Source organism: Puma concolor, chromosome D2 (assembly GCF_028749965.1).
Source record: "Puma concolor isolate L17-30 chromosome D2, mPumCon1.1.hap2, whole genome shotgun sequence".
Taxonomy (NCBI): Eukaryota; Metazoa; Chordata; class Mammalia; order Carnivora; family Felidae; genus Puma; species Puma concolor.
The window spans coordinates 45562406-45584103 of NC_141677.1; the positions used below are offsets into that span (position 1 = coordinate 45562406).

General features: G+C 56.4%; 1 protein-coding gene across 5 annotated transcripts in view; it reads right to left on the bottom strand.

Moving 5' to 3' along the window:
* The window catches only part of GRID1 (glutamate ionotropic receptor delta type subunit 1), a 703600-nt gene extending 683975 nt beyond the window's left edge, over positions 1-19625 (bottom strand). For 2 of the 5 annotated variants that reach the window (XM_086680178.1, XM_086680179.1), the window contains exons 1-2: positions 19411-19625; positions 17107-17262 (exon numbers count right to left, since the gene is read on the bottom strand). In XM_086680178.1, coding sequence (XP_086536304.1) covers positions 17107-17262; positions 19411-19489 — 235 coding nt within the window. In that variant the 5' untranslated portion in view covers positions 19490-19625. The remainder of the gene's footprint in view (positions 1-17106; positions 17263-19410) is intronic. The other 3 variants (XM_086680177.1, XM_086680176.1, XM_086680180.1) reach the window with 2 other exon arrangements.
* Between the last annotated feature and the right edge of the window lie 2073 nt (positions 19626-21698).

The following is a 21698-nucleotide window of genomic DNA, read 5'->3' on the forward strand; positions in this document are numbered from 1 at the left end:
GAAGGAAACTGGCAGTGAGAAGCACCCCCATGAGCTCACCTACCATGAGCCAGGAAAGAGTCCAGCTTTCCTGGCTGAGGGCGATGCCCAGCCCTCAGCAACCCACCTCTCCATCACCAAGAGCAGTGTTGATTGGCTGGTCCTGTCTGCATATAAGCATCAGCCGGGAAGCTCCTAGAGAATATTGGTGCCTGAGCCCTACCTGGGCTTGTAAAATCAGAATCTCAGGGGTGAGCCCTGGGCACAGGTACTTGTCTGAGATCCCTGTGGGTGGGGACTGGGTCTGCTATGCTTACACAGCCCTAGCACAGTGGCGGGCACAGGGTTAGCCCTTGGTAGACATGTAAGCAAGAAATGAATGTGCACCGACTGTGTGCATGTCCTCTTTATATACCACTCCTTCGGATTTCATAACCATTCTTCAAGCTAAATGTCAGTATCTCCACTTTACATAAGAGGAAATAGACGCTAGGAAACAGAGAAAGTGCCGTGGATCACAAGCCAACAAGAAGCACAGGAAGAATTCAAACCCAACCAGGTTACTGGCCAGGGCCAAAGGCCATTCAGGAACTTCCCATTACGCTTCTCCCCTCCCCATCTCAGTCCATCAGAAATGGCCAGGGGGCTTCATGTGCCCCCACGCTAGGCCAGAGGCTGGTGGAGGAACAGGCACAAACAAGACTCAGTTGCTAGGCTGTCCAACTCTAGTGATGTCATCAGATAGATGACACTGGGGATAGATCCAGGCACCAAATCCTCCTATGCCAGTCCCTTTGGGGGCCAAAGCACACTTGCAGGATATGATTTCAGGAAAGTCCCTGCCCTGATGCCTGAAATTTCACCATCAAGTCATTCTAGGAAGTCTGGCAGAATCTGAGTATCAGTCAACTTTTATGGCCCAGGTCACATCCCCTTAGTCCACCTTTGGACTGTTGCCATGGTGACTGGCTGCGAGCAGGTATAATGCAGCAGCGCCTCACCTCCCCTGCAACAGGGCTCCCTGCCTCTGCTGGCACCACGTGAGCTGCACACAGGGGCTCACCCAGCCAAGCTGCTGTGCAAACCTGGAACAGCCAGGGAGGGAATGCCCTTGGATCACCCTGACCACTGGGGAGTTGGCTGGTGGATAAATACTCTCCTGTCCCTTTGCTAGGGGGGCAATCCAAGAGCTGGTCTGCATGGTCCTGATGGGGATGGGCCCCACTGCTGGGACTAGCTCCGACTAGCTTTCTCTCCTTCCCTAGTTCATACTTCCTACCCCTTTAGAATACATTCCAAAGTATACTGCTACACATCTGCCTTTGTCTCAGACTCTGCTTTGGGCTTGGGCGGGGGGCCTCAGCTTTGACATCTGTGAAAGGCAGGTACTCTCGTCATTAGCAGTAGATGTCATCAGGTGACTCCAAGAAAGGCCCAGCTTGGGTTGACAGGAACAGAAAAGCCTGGGGTTACCTCACCTGCCAGCAGGAATTTGGGGCTCTGGGCCCTGCTCCCCCAGCCTAGGTGGGGCCAGGTGGCATTCCCAGAAGAGCCTAGCAACCTGCCCCTCCTCTCCCCTCCACCTGACCCATCCACGGATGACCAGGCAGTTGTGGGCATGAGAAACAGGAGCCAGACATATAGGGAGGGCCACACTATGCAGAAGTCCTGAAATCTCCAATAATGACTCACTCTATATCTGGGATCTTCAAGGACAAGCCTCTATCCTCAGCCCCTGGGAGCAGAGCATGGAGGTCTACAAGGGAGGGAGTAGAGTGGAGGGAACTGACTGTCCCCTTGTGTCCCCCATCGTCATGGGTCTCTCCTCTCATGACTCAAGGCCTAGATCTAGGTATACATCTCTGGGCCCTGAAGCCTACAGCCTACACCCCTCGCCTGCCCTAGGGGCTCAATCCCCAAAGCCTGGGCCACTTCTGCCAGGACCACAGAGCAGAAGCTCTAAGACCCCCGTAGACCTTACTACGCTGTCAGTACCCTCCTCCTCCACTTAAGCCCAGTCACCCTGGTCAGCAAACTGTTCGGGCCATTTCACACCTCTGAGCCTTTGCTCAAGCTCTTCCACCACCTGGAATGCCTACCTCCCTTTCTTTGCCTGACCAACCCCACCCCACCCCCCCATTCCTCACTTAGGACTTGACTCAGGAGTCACTTCTTCCAGAAAGCTTCCCATGATTGTTCCCAAGCCCCGGCTAGGTTAGGCACCACATCATTGTCTCCTTGGGCTGGCTTCATTCTCTTGTAGCACAGATCACGTTCCAAGTCCACTCGACTATCCCTGCCGCTCCCAGCTCTGTGGCCGCAGCGTGCAGGATGGTCAGTCTGGAGGGCCTGGCCCTCACTGCTGGACACAGCCTGCCAGGGCTCTCCCAGAGAATAGTCTTGGTGGGGCTGGAGACCATCCTCTCAGTCCTGGCCCACCTCACACCTCATAAGGATGTTCATATTTCTTCCTCGACCCCCACCACCTGCTTTCTCCAGCTGAAGTTAATAATTTGAAAGTAATTGAGTCCAGCAAACCGAAACCGATTAAGTACAGACTGGCAGTGGCCGGCTGAGCTGCACGGCCTCACGTCTGCCTGGGCCCGTATTTGGAGGGTAGTGGGGTGGGGGCCTGATCCCAGGTCCAGCCTCCAGGGACCTGACCACCCTGTGGCAGAGATAAACCTCTCCACGCAGCCAGCCGCCTAATGAGACTGTCAGGGGACCTCTTAACGAGATTAGGCAGGGCCGGAGCTCTGCCTCACGGTGTGTGGAGGGTTTCTATTCAATTAGTCATTCAGAGCAGGGCAGACATGGCCCAGGAGGCTGCGGGAGCCCTTGACGATAGGGCCAGCAGCTCCTAGTTTGTCGTGGTGGCCCAGCCTCCGGGGGCAATGTCCCCACTATGCAGAAGGATGAACAGAACCAGTCCAGGACAAGGGGCAAGGCCAGGTCTCTGGCTACCAGCCCAGGGCTCCTTCCCTCCTTTGGAGGGAGTTCTCGGGAGCAGCCACAAATGGGCCACTTGGAAAAGGGAGGAAAGACTCCAGCCCACAATCGGTATGGGGATAGAAAAGACCTACTGGGTAGGCAAGGCTGAGCCGGAGTCCAAGGGAGAGGTCTGTGGCTACATAAAAACTGGGGGCCGAGTGTGTAAGGCCACGACCCAGTGCCCTGCTCTCTCCTGCAGACAGGGTGTTCACATCAAGCTCAGAGGAAGGGAGAGGACCGAGGTCACCCAGGAGCTGCCAGAGCCCAGGGAGCAGTGAGTGACACCTGAGAATAAGGCCCTGCCTCCTATCAGGACTTGGGGGTGCTAAGGGAGGCCTGGGTCACACCACACCCACAGAGACCCTTAGGACACTGGGGAGAAAGGGACTCAGGTCTCAGGTCCCCTCCTATCTTCCCACTTCCCAGCGCTGGCCCCACCAGTCTAGTCCCGACTCTTCCCTCACTGTCCTAAACCCACCCTGAAACAAGTGTCACCTGCCTCTCTCAAAGCCCCCTGGCCCTCAGGCCAGCACAAGTGCCCCTCCCCCAAGGAAACCTTCCAGAAGGGCTCAGCCGCCAGCCTCCTCTCCTTCCCCACCCACCCAGAGCTCAAACCCTGGCTCCTCCCTCTCTCAACCCTGCCCCAAAGAGAGGTTTCTAGTCAGCATGCTCTGGGATCTCTTGGCGTCCACTGGGTATGGCTCCAGGGCTTTCAGTCCAATCCCAATCCCAGCGGCCCATGGGCAGAAAGCTGCTCAGGGCAGCAAAGAGAAAATGTGAGGGCATGCTACTGTGGGCCCAGCATCCTCTCTCCTCTCCCAGTGACATGACCACATATGCTCTACCCCTTTCAGTCTTAGCGGGGGGGGGGGCTGAGGCAGCACAAGCCTGACCCATCAGGGCATCCCACTCCTCTGGCACGGGACTGATTCCGGGAGGAGCCCGTCCCCATGCCAGACCGATGAGTGGCAGTCCTGGGACCCTTATGAGACTCCTTTTAAACACCCCCCCTCTTCCCATGGGCAGGGACCATGGGGCTGGGCTGATTAGACATCAGCCTGCAGCAGGCAGGGGCACTGAGTGGATGGGGCTGCCTGGGAAGGAAGCTCCACAAGGATGTGGAGATGGAAGCAGAGTCCTGGGGATACCATTTGAGCCCCTGGATCCAGCCATGTCTGAAGTTACACAACCTCTGGCCTTTGCCATTACATGGCCTGATAAATAGCCCTGTTTTGCTTAGGCCAGTACCTAAGGGTTTCTAACTCCCACATGATTAATACAGCTAATAGAGACAGTGATTTCAGACCCTCAGCAGGTTTCCCTGATGTGAGGTTAGGATGTGGTTTTTCAGATGGTCCAGCTTAGAATTCCCACAAATGCATGGGGGCAACAACTTCCTCCCAGGCCATGAGAGGCAGAAACTCTCCACAGCCTCTAGGGCACTGTGGGTCAGCCACCTTGCCACAGTCCCAGCGGGGTCCTCAGAACATACTCTCAGCAGGCAACCTGACATGCTCCCCCAGGGAGGGTTCTCTGGGGAGATGATCCCTGGACCCACCCACCACTGGGGTCTCAGCCAGTGTGCAGGCGTGTGTCTGTGAGTTCAACGGGACACTAGGTATACACTCCTGTGTGCATTTGCAGGCCCACACGTGTAAGTGCCAGAGGGACAGTCAGATAGCCATTCAACAAACAGTTGCCCCAGTACTGCATGTGCCCAGGAGTCCTGAGATGTGGAGCTCATGGTGCCTGCACTCACAGACCTCACAGGCAGTGACTAGGACATGATGGGAGACACACAGGATGGTGTGGCAGCAAACAGGAAGCCCCAGCTAACGGAGAAGAGCAGCTAGGGGAGGCCTCCTGAAGAACCTCCCCAGCTAAGACTGCAAAGTGATGGGGAGACTGGGGCACAGGGGCAAGTGGGTGGACAGAGTCAGGGGAGAACCAGGCCCTCTCTGCTGGCACAGCAAGAGCACCAGGGCATGCAGCAGGGACAAGGCTGGACCCCAAGGACCCAAATGCTGAGCACAGACATCATCCTGCAGGTCAGGAGCGGGGGAGCCTGGCCAGACACGAGCGTCAGGAAGAGGCCCTGGTGAGCTCTGAGGGGCAAGGCGGGGCAGGAGCCTCCCCGCTGGCGGCAGGTGCCTGGATGTCTGTGCACAAACACAGTGTCCCGGAGGTGAGGGCAGGGCACAGCAGGCATGTGGCCCCCATCTAGCTGCACCCCACCATCTAGAAGCTGCCCTGGAGCACTCACCAGGACTGATCAATGGGTGCTGATACTCATCACAAACCTGCCGTCCTCCTTTTAATGAAGTTAATTTTCTTGACAGGAGCTAAGCAGCCTGACACAGTCAGACCCCCTGAGCTGCGCTCAGGCGGGCGTCTCCTGATGAGGTTCTGATCATTAACAACAGAGCTTCAAAGCCCCTCCAGCTCCCGAACACTGGGAGGGCTCCAGCTCCTGCTTCCTCAGAGGCCAGTGTGGCAGGGATAGCAGCTACGTCTCTCGTTGTAAAGAGACAGCAAGTTCTCTGTTCTCTTCTTATGCCTGACCCCACCATGAAGGGCCCTACCCTCAAGGCCCCATCTCAACCTAATCACCTCCCCCAAACCCCACTTCCAAATACCATCACGTTGGGAGTTGAGGCTTCAACATATGAATTTGGGGGGGACCCAGGCAGTCCACAGCACTTCCAAACCTTCACTGGCCTTGGCTTGCAGGCCCTCCTCCAGCTCTGGATACCAGAACCCTGTGCTGGCTGCTGACCCATGTGGCTGGGACCCCCAGAGGGCCACTCCCTGGGGTGTGCAGGCAGGCTGGCTCCCACCCTCACCCCACTGACATGATGCCAAAGTGCCACCATGGATGCCAACAATAGGGAAGGGCCCAGGCTGTGGCCCTCAGCCTCTTCCTGAGCTTAGTCAAGTCAAGTTCCACAACCACAATGACCATCCATTGGAGTGATCTCCAAGGGGCCCAGGGGCAGGAGCACATATCTGGGTCCAAGGATGTGCCTGCCCCAGGAGGAACGGGGAAATGATATTTATTGATCGTTCCTCATGAACGTCCCTCAGAGCTGAGGACATAATAGGGCACAAAAGAGAGCAAGTCCCTCCGTTCCCACAGCCCACAGCCTCCAGGAGACATCACCAAACACAGGAGGATGGGGGCACGGGGCAGGGCCAGCCTCCTCTGGGCATGGGGGAGCTCCCCAGGGATGCCACATCTGAACTGAGACCTGAGGAGGGCAAAGAGGGATAGTACTAGAGAGGCTCCAAGCAGCGGCTGGAACTGCTGGCTCTTTCTGCAGAACTTGCCCAGACAGCATGGGTATCTACAACACACAGACATACACACACACACACACACAGACACACACACACACACACACTCATGCACACATACTCACAAGCACACATACTTCTGCACATGCACATACACGTGCACACACATGTATACACTCACATACACCCCCATACACACACACTTGTACACACACATGCACACACAGGGCAGAGGTGCTCTGCCTCGATTCCATGGGATGCTCGAGGACCTCCTCAGCACTGCCCAGGGGTGTGGCCACCGTACTTGCCTGTCCCTGGAAGAACACTGGCCATAGGTGTCCTGTGCAGCCTCAGTTCAGCACTGTGAGCCATGCAGTTTCCTGTGTCAGCCCTCGAGAGCCTTTATCAGATACACAGGAGAAGCCCTGAGCCAGCCCTGAGCTGAGGCTCCAGCTGGGGGCTCAGTGACAGGGAGAGACGTACCCTCAGGCTGGCAGCCTACATACAGGCCTCAGGGGCAGCCCAGGGAGTTGTTTGGACCACAGAGCCCCAGGGAGAGGCGAGTGAGAGCAGGTGCCCTGGGAGCCAACCAGGACTGAGGAGAAGTAACATTTAATGTCCGCAGCCGTGACAGGAATGGAAGGCAGCAGGACCTAGCTCTGAGCTAAGTCAGGATTACCTCAGCTCCTGGCCCCAGCCCTCTAAAATGGACACCAGACAGACAAACGCAGGGAGTTCAGACCAGGGCCTAGAAAGTGACCCCTCTCTCTCTTTCACTGTGCCTCTGGGTATCCAAACAAAAGGACAGAAGACAGCCCCCAGCCCCAGTCCAGGGACAGAGCCAAGGCAAGACCTCAAGACTGAGCAGGAGGAGCTCATGGGAAGCAGACAGCCTGCAAAGCCAGGCCAAGGTCAGGTCCACAGGGGCTCAGGCCATGCGGGGCGAGCAGATGCATAGGCTAAGCCAGGAGCACCGGCCACAGTGGGGTGAGGATGATGTCCACCCAGCAGGGCCCATGTCTCTACCCTAACCAGGCAGTTGGTGGCACCCAGGCAGGCCCAGAGACCAAGGAGTATCATGTACCCTTATCAGGGGCCCAGGAGGACAGGACAAATGGTGGCCAGGACACAGGGAAAACAAATGCCTATGGAGTGTCCTATGTGCCACCACCCACACACTTAACCCCAGCACTAGGCTGAGCAATCCTCTGCTGGGCATTCTGAGGACGACCGCTTGCCGAAAGCCTCCTTCCTGCCAGGCATACCTCACCTGTCTAGATCTATCAACACGACACCAAGGTAGCCCCACTTCACAGATTTTGAAACTGAGGCTCAAAGAGGGCAAGTGACCTTTCAAGACCATACAGCTAATCACTCACAGAGCTGGGATTTGATTCCAGACCTGCCTGAGCCCTTTCTACCCATACAGAGCAAGTAGGCTGGGCCAGGCAAGCTGGATTCTGGCTGTTCCGTGCACTCAGAACAGCAAGGCTGCAGCAAGATTGCAACAGTGTGCAATGACAGTCTCCAGGGTCCCTGAGCTCTGGCCCACACAGATGGCTCCAGGTAGCTTCCATATGAGCCATGTCATCAACAGCAACCTGCTTCCCTGCCCTTCTGGGACACCCAGAAAGGCCAGACTCAACTCTAAGCTGCCCTAAATGCTACAGAGGCTGGGGGAGCCTGCCCAGCCCAGGTCACAAAGGGGAAGGGGGTCAAGAGCCCCTTGGGACCACTCTTCTACCTCTTCTACCTCTTTTCTTGGCCTTTAGCCAGGCATTTTATTAAATTTCCTCAACTGACCCTCTGAGCTATCTGTCCTCTCTGTTGTCACTCCCATCTTCCAGTTGAGGACACTGAGGTAACCTGCCCAGAGTCAAACAGCAGAGCAGGGACGAGAACCCCAGTCTCTGAGTGAGAGCACAGGGCTCCTTCCGCCCCCACCTTGGCTTCTGGGCACCACATCCTCCCGTGTGGAGGAGTAGGAGGGCCGGGCCGAAGAACAGAGGTGGAGAGGCAACGTCCGGCTGCCCCTGCCTGGGACCAGCGAAGGACTGATGTGAGGGAAGCAAACAGGGTAGACGGGACTGGCCAAGGCCACATATGCCAGATCTGGCTGGAGGGGGGGCGGTACAGCCTGGGCTGAGGACCACTCTGGGGCCCCAACTGGCAGTCCCTGGCTTCACCCCTTGGGAGCCTACCTCACCCACAGCCTGGACCCAGAAACAAATAAACGGAAGCCATCTAATCACTGCACAGCTACCCTGCCTGTGCTCTAGGCCCAGAAGGGACAATCATGGGTCTTTCTCTTCCCACCCCATGGCCATTGGCCACAAAACTGGCTGTTTATTGGTTGGAAGGAAGGTCTTTAGAGAACCCAACTGATGAGATATTGGACACAGACCCAGATGCCTTCCTGGGACCCATGCCTGTCAGAAAGGCTAGACCCCAGAGAGAGAAGCTGTCACTGGCCAGCCCATGGCAGTGATGAGTCTCTGCCCTAGCCCAAAGCTATAGTGAGAGCCAGCTGCTGCTGTGTGGGGAAGGCAGGGGTGAAGATGGCCTGGGGCAGGGGAATTCTGTGAAAGGAACAGGACCACAGGAAACCCTGCCAAGGCCACAGGCAGCTGAAGTCTGGCTGCGGGGACTCACGGATGCTGGGTTCAGTGATGGTCAGGCCTTAACCCCCATCTTCACCTCAACACTTAGGAAGCAGCTAACCCAAGCCTTCTGAAGCTGTGCCTGTCTGGTCCCTAGTTCACAGAGGACAAGGCTGGTAGATACAAGATTCTGTCTGTCTGTCTCTCTCTCTCTCTCTCTCTCTCTCTTTAAATTTTATTTATTTTTGAGAGAAACAGAGCATGAGCAGAGAAGGGGCAGAGAGAGAGGGAGACACAGAATCCAAAGCAGGCTCTAGGCTCCAAACTCAGCACAGAGTCTGACATGGGGCTCAACCTCACGAACTGTGAGATCATGACCTGAGCCAAAGTCGGATGCTCAACTGACTGAGTCACCCAGGTGCCCCAAGATTGTCTCTCTTTTGAAAGTCCAGTGGGGGCTGAGAACCCAGGCTTCCTGACTTCCCCCAACACCAAAGCCCAGAGTTTTCCAGAGCAGAGGGACGTGTAAATGAGTGGACAAAGGGGAAGTGATGGGAGCAATGGATTTGGCCCAGATGGGATCCAATACCTAAGCCTGTTTTGGGTTGTTTCTCTGTTGTTTTAATAAGTCACCAAGGAAATGGAAGGACTGTTTTGATATGAATAAGTATTTGGTTTTTTGTGTTTATTTGTTTGTTAAAAATTTTTTTAGTTAAAAAATTAAAAAAAAATTTTTTTTTTGAGAGCAAGACAGAGTGCGAGCAAGGGAGGGGCAGAGAGAGGGAGACAGAATCTGAAGCAAGACCCAGGTTCTGAGCTGTCAGTACAGAGCCTGATGACCCACGAGATCATGACCTGAGCCGAAGTCAGACACTTAACTGACTGAGACACCCAAGCGCCCCTCTTTGTTTGTTTTTTAAAGTTTATTTATTTTGAGAGAGAGAGCACGTGAGCAGGGAAGGGGTTAGAGAGGGAGAGACAGAAAATCCTAAGCAGGCTCTGTGCTGCACAGAGCCTGATGCAGGGCTCGAACTCATGAACCCAGAGATCATGACCTGAGCCAAAATCAACAGTTGGATGCTTAACTAACTGAGCCAGCCAGGCACCCCATGAATAAGTATTCGTGTCATTCACCAAATATTTCCAGTTGTCCCTCCTTCCAGGCCCACAGTAGGACTGTGCTTCTTGGATGCCTTATGACTAGCTGGAACCATGTGAGTAGTTTTGGCCAATAAGCTATAACCAGAAGTGACACATGTCCCTCCCCCTCCCCCCCCCCCACTTTGGGCTGAGACCCCCAGAGCTCTCTTTCCATGTGGCACAGCAACTGGCAATATTCAAGCTGAGTGACCATCATGAGCCAAACTCCACGCTGAACAATGCCGGACATGTAGAATGAGAAGGAGATAAATTTTTGTTATGTAAAGCCACTGAAATGTTGAGATTGTTTGTTGCTACAGCTTAACTTAAGTCTTCCTAGCTGATACAAGGGAACCATAGAACAAAACCAGGGGGCAGGGACCTCAGTAGCCAAGTCTGAAAAAATTCATATCCAAGGATCGCACTGGGTTATAAATGGTTCAGGAATAGGCAATACAGACTAAATGTTTCAAGTTTTTAGCATTTTCTGGTAATGAAAAGGCAAAGTACAGAGGGAATATGGCTGCTAGAGGGGACAAAGCTAGGGGATTTTTGACCTGGTAACTACAAGAATTTGGAAGGAGTCTATCTGCCCTTATAAGATACAGCTCCAGGTGCTAAGGGCCAGTCTTAGTTGTCCTCCACAAGAAATCTGGAGAAATGGCCCCATCAAGCTGCTCCAGATAGGACAGTTGTTAAAGTCCCCCTGTCACCAAGAAAGGGACTAGCAGCAGCTCAGAGGCAGCCTTAGGACAAGTGTCTCACTAGACCCACATACCCCTGGCCTACATGCCTGGCACTAATAACCATCTATTCACAAATTGCCAGTTAGGTCCAAACTCCCAAACTGGGGATAAGGATATGACAACAGGGATACTAAAAGGAAGCCTCTAGAACCCAAACTATGAGGATGTGAGTGAGGCAGGTGTCCATAAAGTGAAAGTGTGTGCATGTGTGTGCCTGCCTGTTTGCACACACAGGAGTGACCCTAGAATGAAGGAGAATTCTGGAGCCCGGTTACTCAGCTGAGGGAGGGATGGGGACCACTCCTTTACACAACCACAAGCTGGTGAGCAATCCAGAGAGGGGACTAGATGGTTCCCTGTCCCCAGGCCCCCTCCAGCATGGAGCCATCACTGCCTGAAGCCACGGCCACAACCATCTTCCAGCCCAAAAGTCTTGCTGGCAGCAGGCCCTATGGGACCAGGAAGAGTTCCAAGCAGCAGCCAAGTAAGACGGACTCAGTTAAGGCCCCCCACCTTGGGCTCTAGGTGGGCATGGTGGATCACATGGGGGAGGAAGGAGGGTTTGAAGCACCTGCCCAGAGAGAAAAGGAGGTATGGGCCTGTGTGGTAGATGGGCCTTACAGTCTGGCTCTTCAAAAAGAAGATTCTCCTGGGACCTTCCTTAGGCACAAGCAGCTTCCAGGCCCAAGGAAGGAAGTCAGTGCATCACTGGAGAGCACAGGTGAGTCTATAGAGGCCTGCAGGCTTACTGCCACCTCCAGAGCAAGCTTGGTAGACATGGAAACACGGCCATAGGTCCCATGTGCCTCTAGCAGGTCTGGCTAAGACCAGAAGATGCCCCCCAGCAAGCAGGAGAGCAGTCAACCGTGCAGAAGAAAGGAAAGAGGGGACAAAGTGCACTGGCTATGATGGGCACTGACAGGTGTGCCAACATGGCAGCAGGGCGATGGCCCGCAAAGACCCCCACACCCTAATCCCCACAACTGTGACCACGTGAGGCTTCATGTCAGAGAATTAAGGTTGCGGAGGGCTAATTAATCAGTCAACTATAAGACAGGGAGGTTGTCCTGGATTATCCTGGTGAGCCCAGTGAAATCACAGGGTCCTAGGGAGGGGAAGGCAGAAGAGTCAGAGGCCAACAGGAGATAGGAGGACAGAGGCATGATCAGAGTCACTCTGTGAGAAGGACCCCACCTACCATTGCTGGCAGAAGACGGTGGAGGGGGTCCAGGAGCTAAGGAAGACAGGCAGCCTTTTGAAGCTGTAAAGGCAAAGAGACAGATACTCTCCTAGAGCCTCCAAAGGGAATCAGCATCTGGACTTCAGTCCAGTGAGACTTGTATCAGGCTTCTGACCTACAGAATCGTAGATGATAATTCCTGCTTTTGACCAACTAAATTTATGGCAAAATTTGTTTCAGCACCTGGGGAAAATTACTCAGGCCAAGTGGCTGGGAATGGGAATGACAGTCACGGGCCTACACACATCTTTATGATATCACCAACATCACACTCAGAAAGTCCCTGCTGGTATCTCCTGGGCAGGGACCCATAAAGCCCCTCCCAGAGACAAGTGGGTCGGCCAGAGGGTCTAGATGGATTTGCCCTCACTGGCCTTATCCTTCTGAAAGGAAGCCATGGAAGATGCCAGAGGCATCAAAGCTCAGGGCAGGAGACCTTCTAGTAGAATGTCTACATCCCAGCATGGCACGGGAGGCAGGGTGACCATCTAGGAGAGACCAATATAAAATGAATGACCAAGGCCATCAGATAGGCACCAACATGCTCACTGTTTTACTTTCACTTTATTTCATTGTCTCATTGTTTTATTATGAACACCCAGCTATACTTGGGTAATTTTTACCTTGTCTTCCTAAAACACTTTTGTGCTTATTGGAACTAAAAGGAATATTGCCTCCCGTACACATTCCTCTTTCCTTCCTCTTCCCTAAATTGTTATCTTTCCACTGTATGATAGATATGTCCACAGTATAACCAATAACTCAAATCTTTTACTTACAGTAAAAGATAATACTGTGAACAGAGAAGACTCCTGCTCAGCCAGTTCTTTTATGCATTTACTCATTTAGATGATATTCTCTTTGAGCAAGCACTTTAAAACAATATGAAATTTTTTTACTTGACAAATTAGTGTTTCTTCTAGTATCCAGAAGACAAATTTTCACTTACTATGAAGATGGGCTTTGCCAACTGAATCTCAGGCACAACATTATAAAGATTTAAATGTCATTTCGGTGTTACCATTTGCTAACTTTAAATCCTCATCAAACGCATATTTTATTAAATGCGACCCATTCGTTTACATCAACTGACCAGGTGTCTTGAAAGGTAGTTTGTCAGGAGCTTGTACAAAACCAGCCTGAAGAAATCGTACGTATAAATCTTAGTACCAACAAATCAAAGCAGAGTTTCTTGTTCTCTTCAGTGATACTTAAGCATACCTTAGCATATAAACGACTTCATTTTTTAAAAAATTGATTGTCTTGAATATTGAAAAATATATGCAGCCGCTAAGCAGTGTTTACATGTATGTTGTAGCAATTTCAGAAAGAGCCAATAAGATGTTACATGGAAGAAGAAAAAAAAACAGGGTATCCAGCTGAACAGAACAGAATGGGAGCTCTCAGCACTTAACAAAATACAGTGAATGAAAAAAGACTGGAAGGAACAGGATTCTGTTCGATTCTGTTCTGCCTCGTGAGGCTTTCCTGTCCCTTTCGTGTTTTATATAATGAACATGCATGGCCTTTTCCTTTTCTACATTTTTTAATTGATTCATGCTCACTGTAGCGATGCGTTTCTTTTATAATCAGGGGGGAAAAAGTTTAGCAAAATGCTGAAAATGGAAAGGTCAGTGAGAGTGTGCTCTCAAGGAATTCACCAGCTTGAGAAACGATGTGGCTGAAAATATCAACAGCCTCAAGAGAAAGTGAGATGGATTCACAGCTGGGTCAGGGGACAGAGAGGGAATTCGTATTTACTGAACGCCTACCACAGGCCTTCTGCAGACAATTTATACATGTCTTGTCTCATTTCATCTGCATGATAATCCCATGAGCCAGGTACTATGGTTGGTTCCTTTTAACGGATATGGGAACAGAAGCACGGAGCAAGGCTAGGACATCTCCATCTTGCACATGAGGTAAGACAAATTTGAACCCGGTTTCTTGGGCTGTAGCAACCAAGCTCTTATCCTTGCATGGTGCTGCCTCGAAGGCAAAGTGGGGACAGGATCACCTCAATCCCAAATGTACTGGGGGTCCACTGGGATCTTGTCCAGCCCATGATGGAAACTGAATCCCGGTGTGCCTCTGCCCTCGGTCCATGGCCACTCTCCACCAAGAAGTCCTTTCCTTTCCCACCCAAATTATGTCTACCACCCACGGCCTGCTGCAATGATCATCCAGGCCCAGGAAAGAGAGAAGATATCCACCAAGCAGGACCACACCACAGGATGGACAGCAGCCCAGAGCACAGAAGGAAGGACATGCAGAGAGTTGAGTGCCTGCCCAGCTGAGCCCCAGGCTAGGGACAAGGAGCCTCTGAGCACTGCTCTGCACTCCCTGAGGCCCTTGAGGGGCTGGCTCTTCCTATCCCTTGTCAACATCCAAGGTCTGTGCAAGGTCATGGGATAACAATGTGGATTTCTGCCCACACGGCTCATCAGTTGAAAGCACATACCAGCTTTAACCAGCACACACTCTCTGGGCAGCAGGCATCCCAGTAGCACCCGGTCAGTATGCTTCTACCCGGATGTCATCAGACATCCCTCAGTCACGAGGATCCAACTCCCTCCTTCTGGACAGGTACACACGCTCCCCCTCACACCCTCTGAGACTGTCAGCCTGTATCCCTGGAGCCTGAGACATTCTCCCAATCATAAAAATACAGAAACTGAGATCCAGAAAAGCAAGACCCTGGATCTCCAGGACAAAGGTGCCCTGGGGCTTGAAGGTTGAATGGCCCACAGGTATGTTTTGTTTGGCTTATTGTTTAAATGGTTTGATTCGTTGACAACAGTTAGAAATCAAATTTTATAATTAAAGTCCGGATTTGCGGCTCCCCTTACAAAAAAAAATCGGCACATCTACTATACTAGGATTTTCATTCCCAAATGGCAAAATCGGCTACGACTGTATAACAGCTGCTCCTTTTAACAGAGATGACCTCTCCAGACCGCACGCTACAGGCCCTGCAGGGTCCAGCTGCCCGGTTCACCTATGTGTGTCACCTGCCTAAGACTGTAACCCTGGGCAAGAGCATCATCTTCATTCCCTGGAGACCTGCTGTTGGAGGGAGGGGGGATGGGCATCATTCAGGAGCAAAATGAATGAACATGGAATACTCCAAACAGCAGAGGGGAAGTCAAAAGAAGCAAAATATGTCAACAGAGAATGTGGAACAGCCAAAGCAGCATGTGGAACACAGGCAGGATCACCACCACACTGTGAGCCCCTGGGTGCAAGAAATGCATATGTCCACCTGTGTCCTCAGCTCCCAAGCACAGAGAATGACTGTCCACAGAGACAAATGTGTAGAAACAGTGTCAAGGGAGCAAGAAGCACTGTAAAAATCATGGCATGTGACTGGATAAGTCCGTGTCACCCCAGATCCCCATCCCAGTTAGGGTCATTCCTGGCTAAGGAGGCCCCACCCTCCCTGGCTGGAGCTCACACCAGACACTTGCAAGGAGGTGTAAGGAGATCACACAGAAAGGAAGTCCAGGGGTGGGCCATGTGAGGGCAGGGGCTGTGGTAGGCCACACAGACACCAAAGGATGGGGATTCCCCCTTCTGTACCTCAGTGCACATCAGACAATAGACGTCTGCCAAGGCTGGAAGCAGCAGTCCCCACGATAGGCAATGCCAGCTTCACCCCCCTCGCCACCACTCCAAAAACACACTCAAAACTCCAGGCCTATACACCCACTTTAAGGCATCCTTGGGCCTTCAGGACTCACAGTTGAGCCTTCCCCTTCTCTGCTGCACCCAAGAATAGGAGACTCCCAAAGACCTCCTTCTAGCACAAAGTTCTCTCCAGCACCAGCTCTGACCTTCTGGACACAGATCAGAGGCTTCACTGAATCACCCTACCTGTGCAGGTACCCAGGAGCCCAGCAGCCAACATATAACTCAAGGCAGCAGAAGGGCTCTGGGCCCAGCCACTGGAGGGATGGGCTGGGGGGGTGCAGGAGCTGGCCTGGAACACTCAACCAGCCCACCTCTTACCTATACCAGCTGTCCTGTCAGCCCCTCCTGGGAGGAATCCCTGCATCCTGTGCCACCAGCTGTGTCCCCTATCCTCACACTCCAGGGCAAGGGCCTCAGAGTCAACCCATGGATATGGAGAGCAAGCCAGAGCACAGAAAAAGGTACCTAGGCTAGGCAGATGCCAGAGGTGGAAGGAGCCCTAGGCCCTGATCAGGAAGGTGGCTAGTGACATGGAGGAGGAACGGGGCTCCAGAGCCCAGCCCTGAGCCAGGTGAGAAGGAAAGGAAAGAGAGAGGAGGGGGAAACAGAGGGTGCCGCCATTGAGAACGCCCCCGCCACGCACCCGTTAACCCCCTGCTGGCGGGTCCAAACCGAAGCAGCTGGCTGCAGGCCACGGCGGCCGGCCGCACAGGCAAGGGCTAGGATTCCCTCCCCGCAATCCGGCCGGCCCAACTCTGCTTCGTTTCTGGTCAAACAGCGCCCACCTCCGGCCCAGGCGACGGCGCCTCCGCCCGCGGCAGGGACAGCGAGAGAGAAACCGGCTCCTCCAAACCCGGAGGAGAAGCACGGCACAGACACGCCGGCCGAGGCACTCAGTGGGCGCAGGGCACAACATGCCGTACGTAACAGATTGTGCTGCGTAGAGGGGAGTCGGCGGGCTCCGGCGCCAGGCGCTCCTTGCTTCCAGACGCGGAAGACCCCTGCCCCTGGAGGTCAGGGGCGGTGCACCGACACAGGTACCCGGCACGCAGACACGCCCACCCACAAACACTCAAGAAACAAAGACGGCCCTGAGCTACATACGCCTGCGCCGCCAGCGCTGGGCGCACACACGCGCGCACCCAGCTGTAAAAGAACCGCACAATCCCGCAACACGCCCGGCAAAGAGCCCAGCTCGCTGTGCTCACAAGCTCCCGGCTCCAGCTCGCCGGCGCAGAGCACTCCTCGCGCCACCGTTTGGTGGGCTGGCGAGGGCGCGCGCAACGTGCTTGACACCGCGCGTCTGCCCAGGTGCACAGGGGGCTTTGGGTAGCCAAGCCCGTCCCAACCCCGCGGGTCTCCGCTGCTGCGCCGCCTGGCAGGCCGCGGCCCTGTTTAGTTAGCCCTGGGCGCCGCGGCCACTCACCTTCCTGAACGGCCTGGAACGGGTTGTTGGCCTCGATGACCTTGATGGAGTAGGTGATCTTCTCGCTCTGCAGGATGTCATCGTTGAGGCTGAGGTCTGATACGGCCAGCTGGAACACCCTGTCGTCCTTGGCCGCGTTCTCCTCGAAGATGGCACCTAGAGGAGAGGAGGGGTCAAGACCCGGCCTAGAGAGGAGCTCTCCCTCCCCACCCCACCCCCACCCTAGCCTTGGCCTACGGGTCATGATGCTGGCAGGTCGGCTGGTTGCCTGGTGGGAAGTTTCTCGGACTGGGGTTTCAGCTAGACAGGACAGTTTAAGGCTCTCCTCGTCAACCAGCACGGGAAGACGTCCCCCACACACTGAGTACATGTGCACACAGTTGACACGAGTTACACATTGCATATGCTGCCACCAGGTCACACATGTGTCTCACAACCAAGCCACCTCATGTCCCAACCATGCCCCACGGACTGAGGCAAGCTGGAGTGGCCTCAGGCAGCACCTAAATGCCTTGATATGGCCCCTTGAATCCCATCGCAGGAGCCAGGAATTTCCCCTGCAGGGCAACGTCCCAGACCCCAATCCCAAAATGGAATGATGACTTCCTTCTGCCCTAAGATCCCCCTTTGAGTGAAGCTGAGTAAGCAGGTCAACATTGAGTTTGCTGCACCTGGGGGCTTCTTTACGCAGGGGCCTGGATGATCAGCAGGCCAGTCCCATCCTGGTTCCACTTAAGGCTACCCAGCCTGGCTCCCTGGGCTCCACCCCTCCTTGCTTATTCCTGCGTGTATGTGGAAGGAGAGGGGACTGTACCCTAGACCCCTTCCCTTCAGACCCAGTAGAGCTGAGGCCTTCATAAGGTACTGCTCTTGAAAGGGCCTTCTAGAACCGCGAACATCTCCAGGGCAGCCTCGGGCTGGCCCTTTGCGCGCTTAGCACCGCCTTGGCGGACTCTGCGCTTCCAGCGGAGATCGGTCCGATTCGCCAGAGCTTGGCCCTGCAGCCTGGGCAACTCTGGAGTCTCCCCAGCCTCGCCAGGCCCCGAGGGTCCCCACGGTCCCAGGACTGGGCCCGATGATCCCGGGAGCTGGGGACTGGGCGGGAGGAGGGAGGCCCGGGTTCCACGTTACACCCAGAGCCGCAATGCTGACCGCGAGACCCGAGGCCCCCCTCCCCCCGGGCGGGAAGCAGGTTTGGCGCCGGGCCCCTGCGGGGGGCGTTGCAGCTCACCCAGACGAGGCCTACTCCCTCACCACTCCTCCCCACCCCCCACCCCACGCCCTGCCCGTCCCATCATCCCTGCCTTCTCACACCTCCCAACCCCCAGTTTCTCTGTGCTCGCTGGTCTTTCCCAACTTCCGGAAAGGCGACTGCAGAGGGGCTCCCCCAAAGCAACCGCTCTCAGCCCCCCAACCTGGCCCAACTTCCTGGGATTCCTCCCCTGTCGCCACCAACTCCCACACACTCCCCTTCCGCGCGCCCCCTCCTCTTCTCATCTAGCTCATCTCTCCTGGTTCTATCCCTCCGTCCATCTCTTCCCGCTCAGCGCACACACACACTCCTCCCCACCCCCCGCCGCCCACGCTTCTTCCCCCGGCTACCACCACCTGGACCGTCTGCCGGCCCCCAAGACTTGGACCACGGGAAACTCTGGAACTGTCCAGGATTGGGCTGCAGTCGCCACAACCAGAAACACAAACACCCACACATATACTGCGAGATACACAGACACACACCGGGGAAACAGGCAGACACTGTGTCCACTCTAACAGGCTGACAGTCGTGCACGCACCAACGCTGGCTCAGATGGACCCACACATCCCAACGCCCTCTCGCAGTGACACCAACACGGTGCCAGGCGCACACACAGCGATACACGCTGACAACACCCACCCACCCACATTCACACACGGTTCCGGTCGGGGCCTCTTTGATCCTGCCCTGCCAACTTGGCGAGACCCGGGGCCGTGCCCGCCCCCTGCCCCCCGCTGCTCGGAGCCCGCCGACGGCCCAGCCATGGGCGCGGGTCCGGACGCGCGTCCAGCCCCGGGCTCCCCGCAGCCGCGGCCCTAAGTGTCGGCAGAGGCCGCAGGGATTGGAGCCCCGGGGAGCGGCGAAGAGCCCGCGGGAGCGCGGCGCGGCCCATGCACAGCTCCTCCGCGGGGCGGCGCGGCGCGGCCCTTCGGGGGAGCACCGCCCGCCGAGCCCCTCGGCCCGGGGAACCTCCAAGTTTGGACGCCGCGCACCCCCCACGCCGCTGGGGCCCCCGCCCAGCCTCGGCCCCAGCTGCCCGCCGCGCTCACCGATGTGGATGATGGAGTCGGCCCGCACCGACACGCACTGGCATATCCAGGGGAGAAGCCACAGCGTCAGCGCTTCCATGTCCCCCGGGCGCGCGGCTCATCCGCCCGGGCCCGGGGCGAGGCCGAGGGCAGCGCGGAGCGGGGAGGCGCCGGTCCGGGTGCAGTCCCGGGCCGCTCCCCGGGAGAGCCGAGCCCGCCCGTGCGTCTTCTCCCGCGCGCCCGCCCCTGCGCCCTGCGCCCGCCCCAGCCCAGCCCAGCCCAGCCCAGCGCGGTCGGGCTCAGGCTCCCGCTCCCGCTCCGGTGGCGGCTGCGGCGGCGCTGGCAGCCCGAGCCGAGGCCGGCGAGGCGGGGGCGGCCCGCGGCGGCGGCGGCGGCGCTTCCCGCGGCTCGGGCGGCTTCGGAGGCGGCGGAGGCGGCGGCCGGGCCGGCGCGGCGGCTCCGGGCTCGCTGTGTGTCTGAGCCCCGGCGAGGAGCGAACTGCGGAGGACGCCCCCTCCCCTCCCCCTCCCCCTCGGCTCCGCTCCCCCTCCCCTCCCTGCCCGCCTCCCTCCCCTCCGCCCTCCTCTCGGCCACGTGACTGCGGAGCCTCAGCCTCGCCGCGCGGCGCTCGCCCGCTCGCGGCTCGGAGGGGGCGCCCGGTGCTCCGCGCTCCTGGTCCGGGGGACACTCGGGGGCCGGCATGGCAGCAGGGACCGGCCGAGTCCGCGGCGCGCAGACACTTGGCGGCCCTGGGTCTTATGCCCACCGTTCGCTGGGGGCAAGAGGATGGAGAAGGGTCGGCCACAGCACCTGCCCTCGGGGGATCCCGGAGCGCCCGCCGACCTCAGCCTCCGAGCGTCTCGGGCCATGCCCCCCGCCCCGGACAGAGAGCCCTAGCGGAGCAGCACCAGGGGTAGCGGAGAGAGAGACGGGGCGGGTCTCTGAGGCAGGCTCCGGGATGCAAGGGGAGCCAAAGGGGACCCGACGCGGACGAGCGTCGCGGAGCAGAGCCCTAGCTAGCGGCGCAGACCTCGGTGGGAGCCCATCCCCCGCCCCGCGGGCCCGGCGCTCAGCCGCGAGTCAGGCAGAAGGCTCGGACTCTGAAGCCTAATTCATGGCCGGAAACCGGCGCAGCCGTGACCGCGGCGCCTGGACGTGAGGAGCCTTACAAGCGGCCGGCGTACTCAGACTCCCCACTCTGCACGGAGCCTTCACGCCCGAGCCCGGGCTGAGAGCCCGCTCCTGGCGACCCGCGCCGAACCAGCTCTCTCTGCCGCCTGGTGAATGCCTCCAGCGGGCCACCACCAGATGCAGGGTTAACCACTCTGGGCTCAAAAGCCTGGGAGGAGGTGGCAAGCCTGATGCGCAGCTCCCCCACCCCCAAGTCCCAGACTGGGCTCCACGTGGCACACCCAAGATTTCGCGGAGACAGCTGAGACTTCCTGGACCCCAATTCAGCGGAACCTCGGTCTGGGCGCGCCTGGCAGAGCCTAGTGTAAGGGGCCGCTGGAGAAAACCCAGGAGCGCCCCTTGGCCCTGTAGTCGGTCAGCCAGAAGGTACCTGCCATGCCTTGCGCTGGAAGCAAGGGACCTGGAGAGGCTTAACAACAGACCTTGCCTGGAACTCCCCGTGCAGTGGGAGAGGCGGACACCTAAACAGATCATTAAAAGATGTCACGAGGACCTTGAATGAGCCATGTATACACGTGGCCAAGCATGCGAAGAAGAGCCAGGGATGGCTTCCTGGAAGAGGTGACAGTTCTAAAAGCTGAGTGGAGGTTACCAAGGGAGAAGGAAGAGAGGCCTCCAGGCATTGAACACTGGTTATCCAGCCAAGGCAGGAAGATAAAGAAGGGTGTGTGTGTGTGTGTGTGTGTGTGTGTGTGCACGCGCATGGGTGTGTGTCTCTCAAGCTGCCAACCACGGAGGAGTCATTGACAAATGTTACTTTGGAAAGGTGGGGGAGGTGGCTGTGCAGAGAGGGCCAAGTACAAGCTTGGAGAGCAATGAGGCAGCCCTTGCAGTGGCTGCTGGGGCTGACTCAGCCTAGTGGGGGCAGCCTGGTGGAGAGTAAAAGCTGGGTTAGAGAAATAGCAAGGAACCACACCAGCAGGCAAACAGCTTCCAGGATGAGGGGCCAATGGGCAAGAAGAGAGGAATGACCAGGCCTGAAGGCGGTTGGGCTTGGGGGCTGGGTGTGGTGCCCACACAAATGCACTTACTCAAGAAACCTATCTTTGGGGCCTTAAGTTATAAAGTATGCCCCACCCAGCCTCTCCAAACCCCCACTCACCCATGCCTCCATTCTT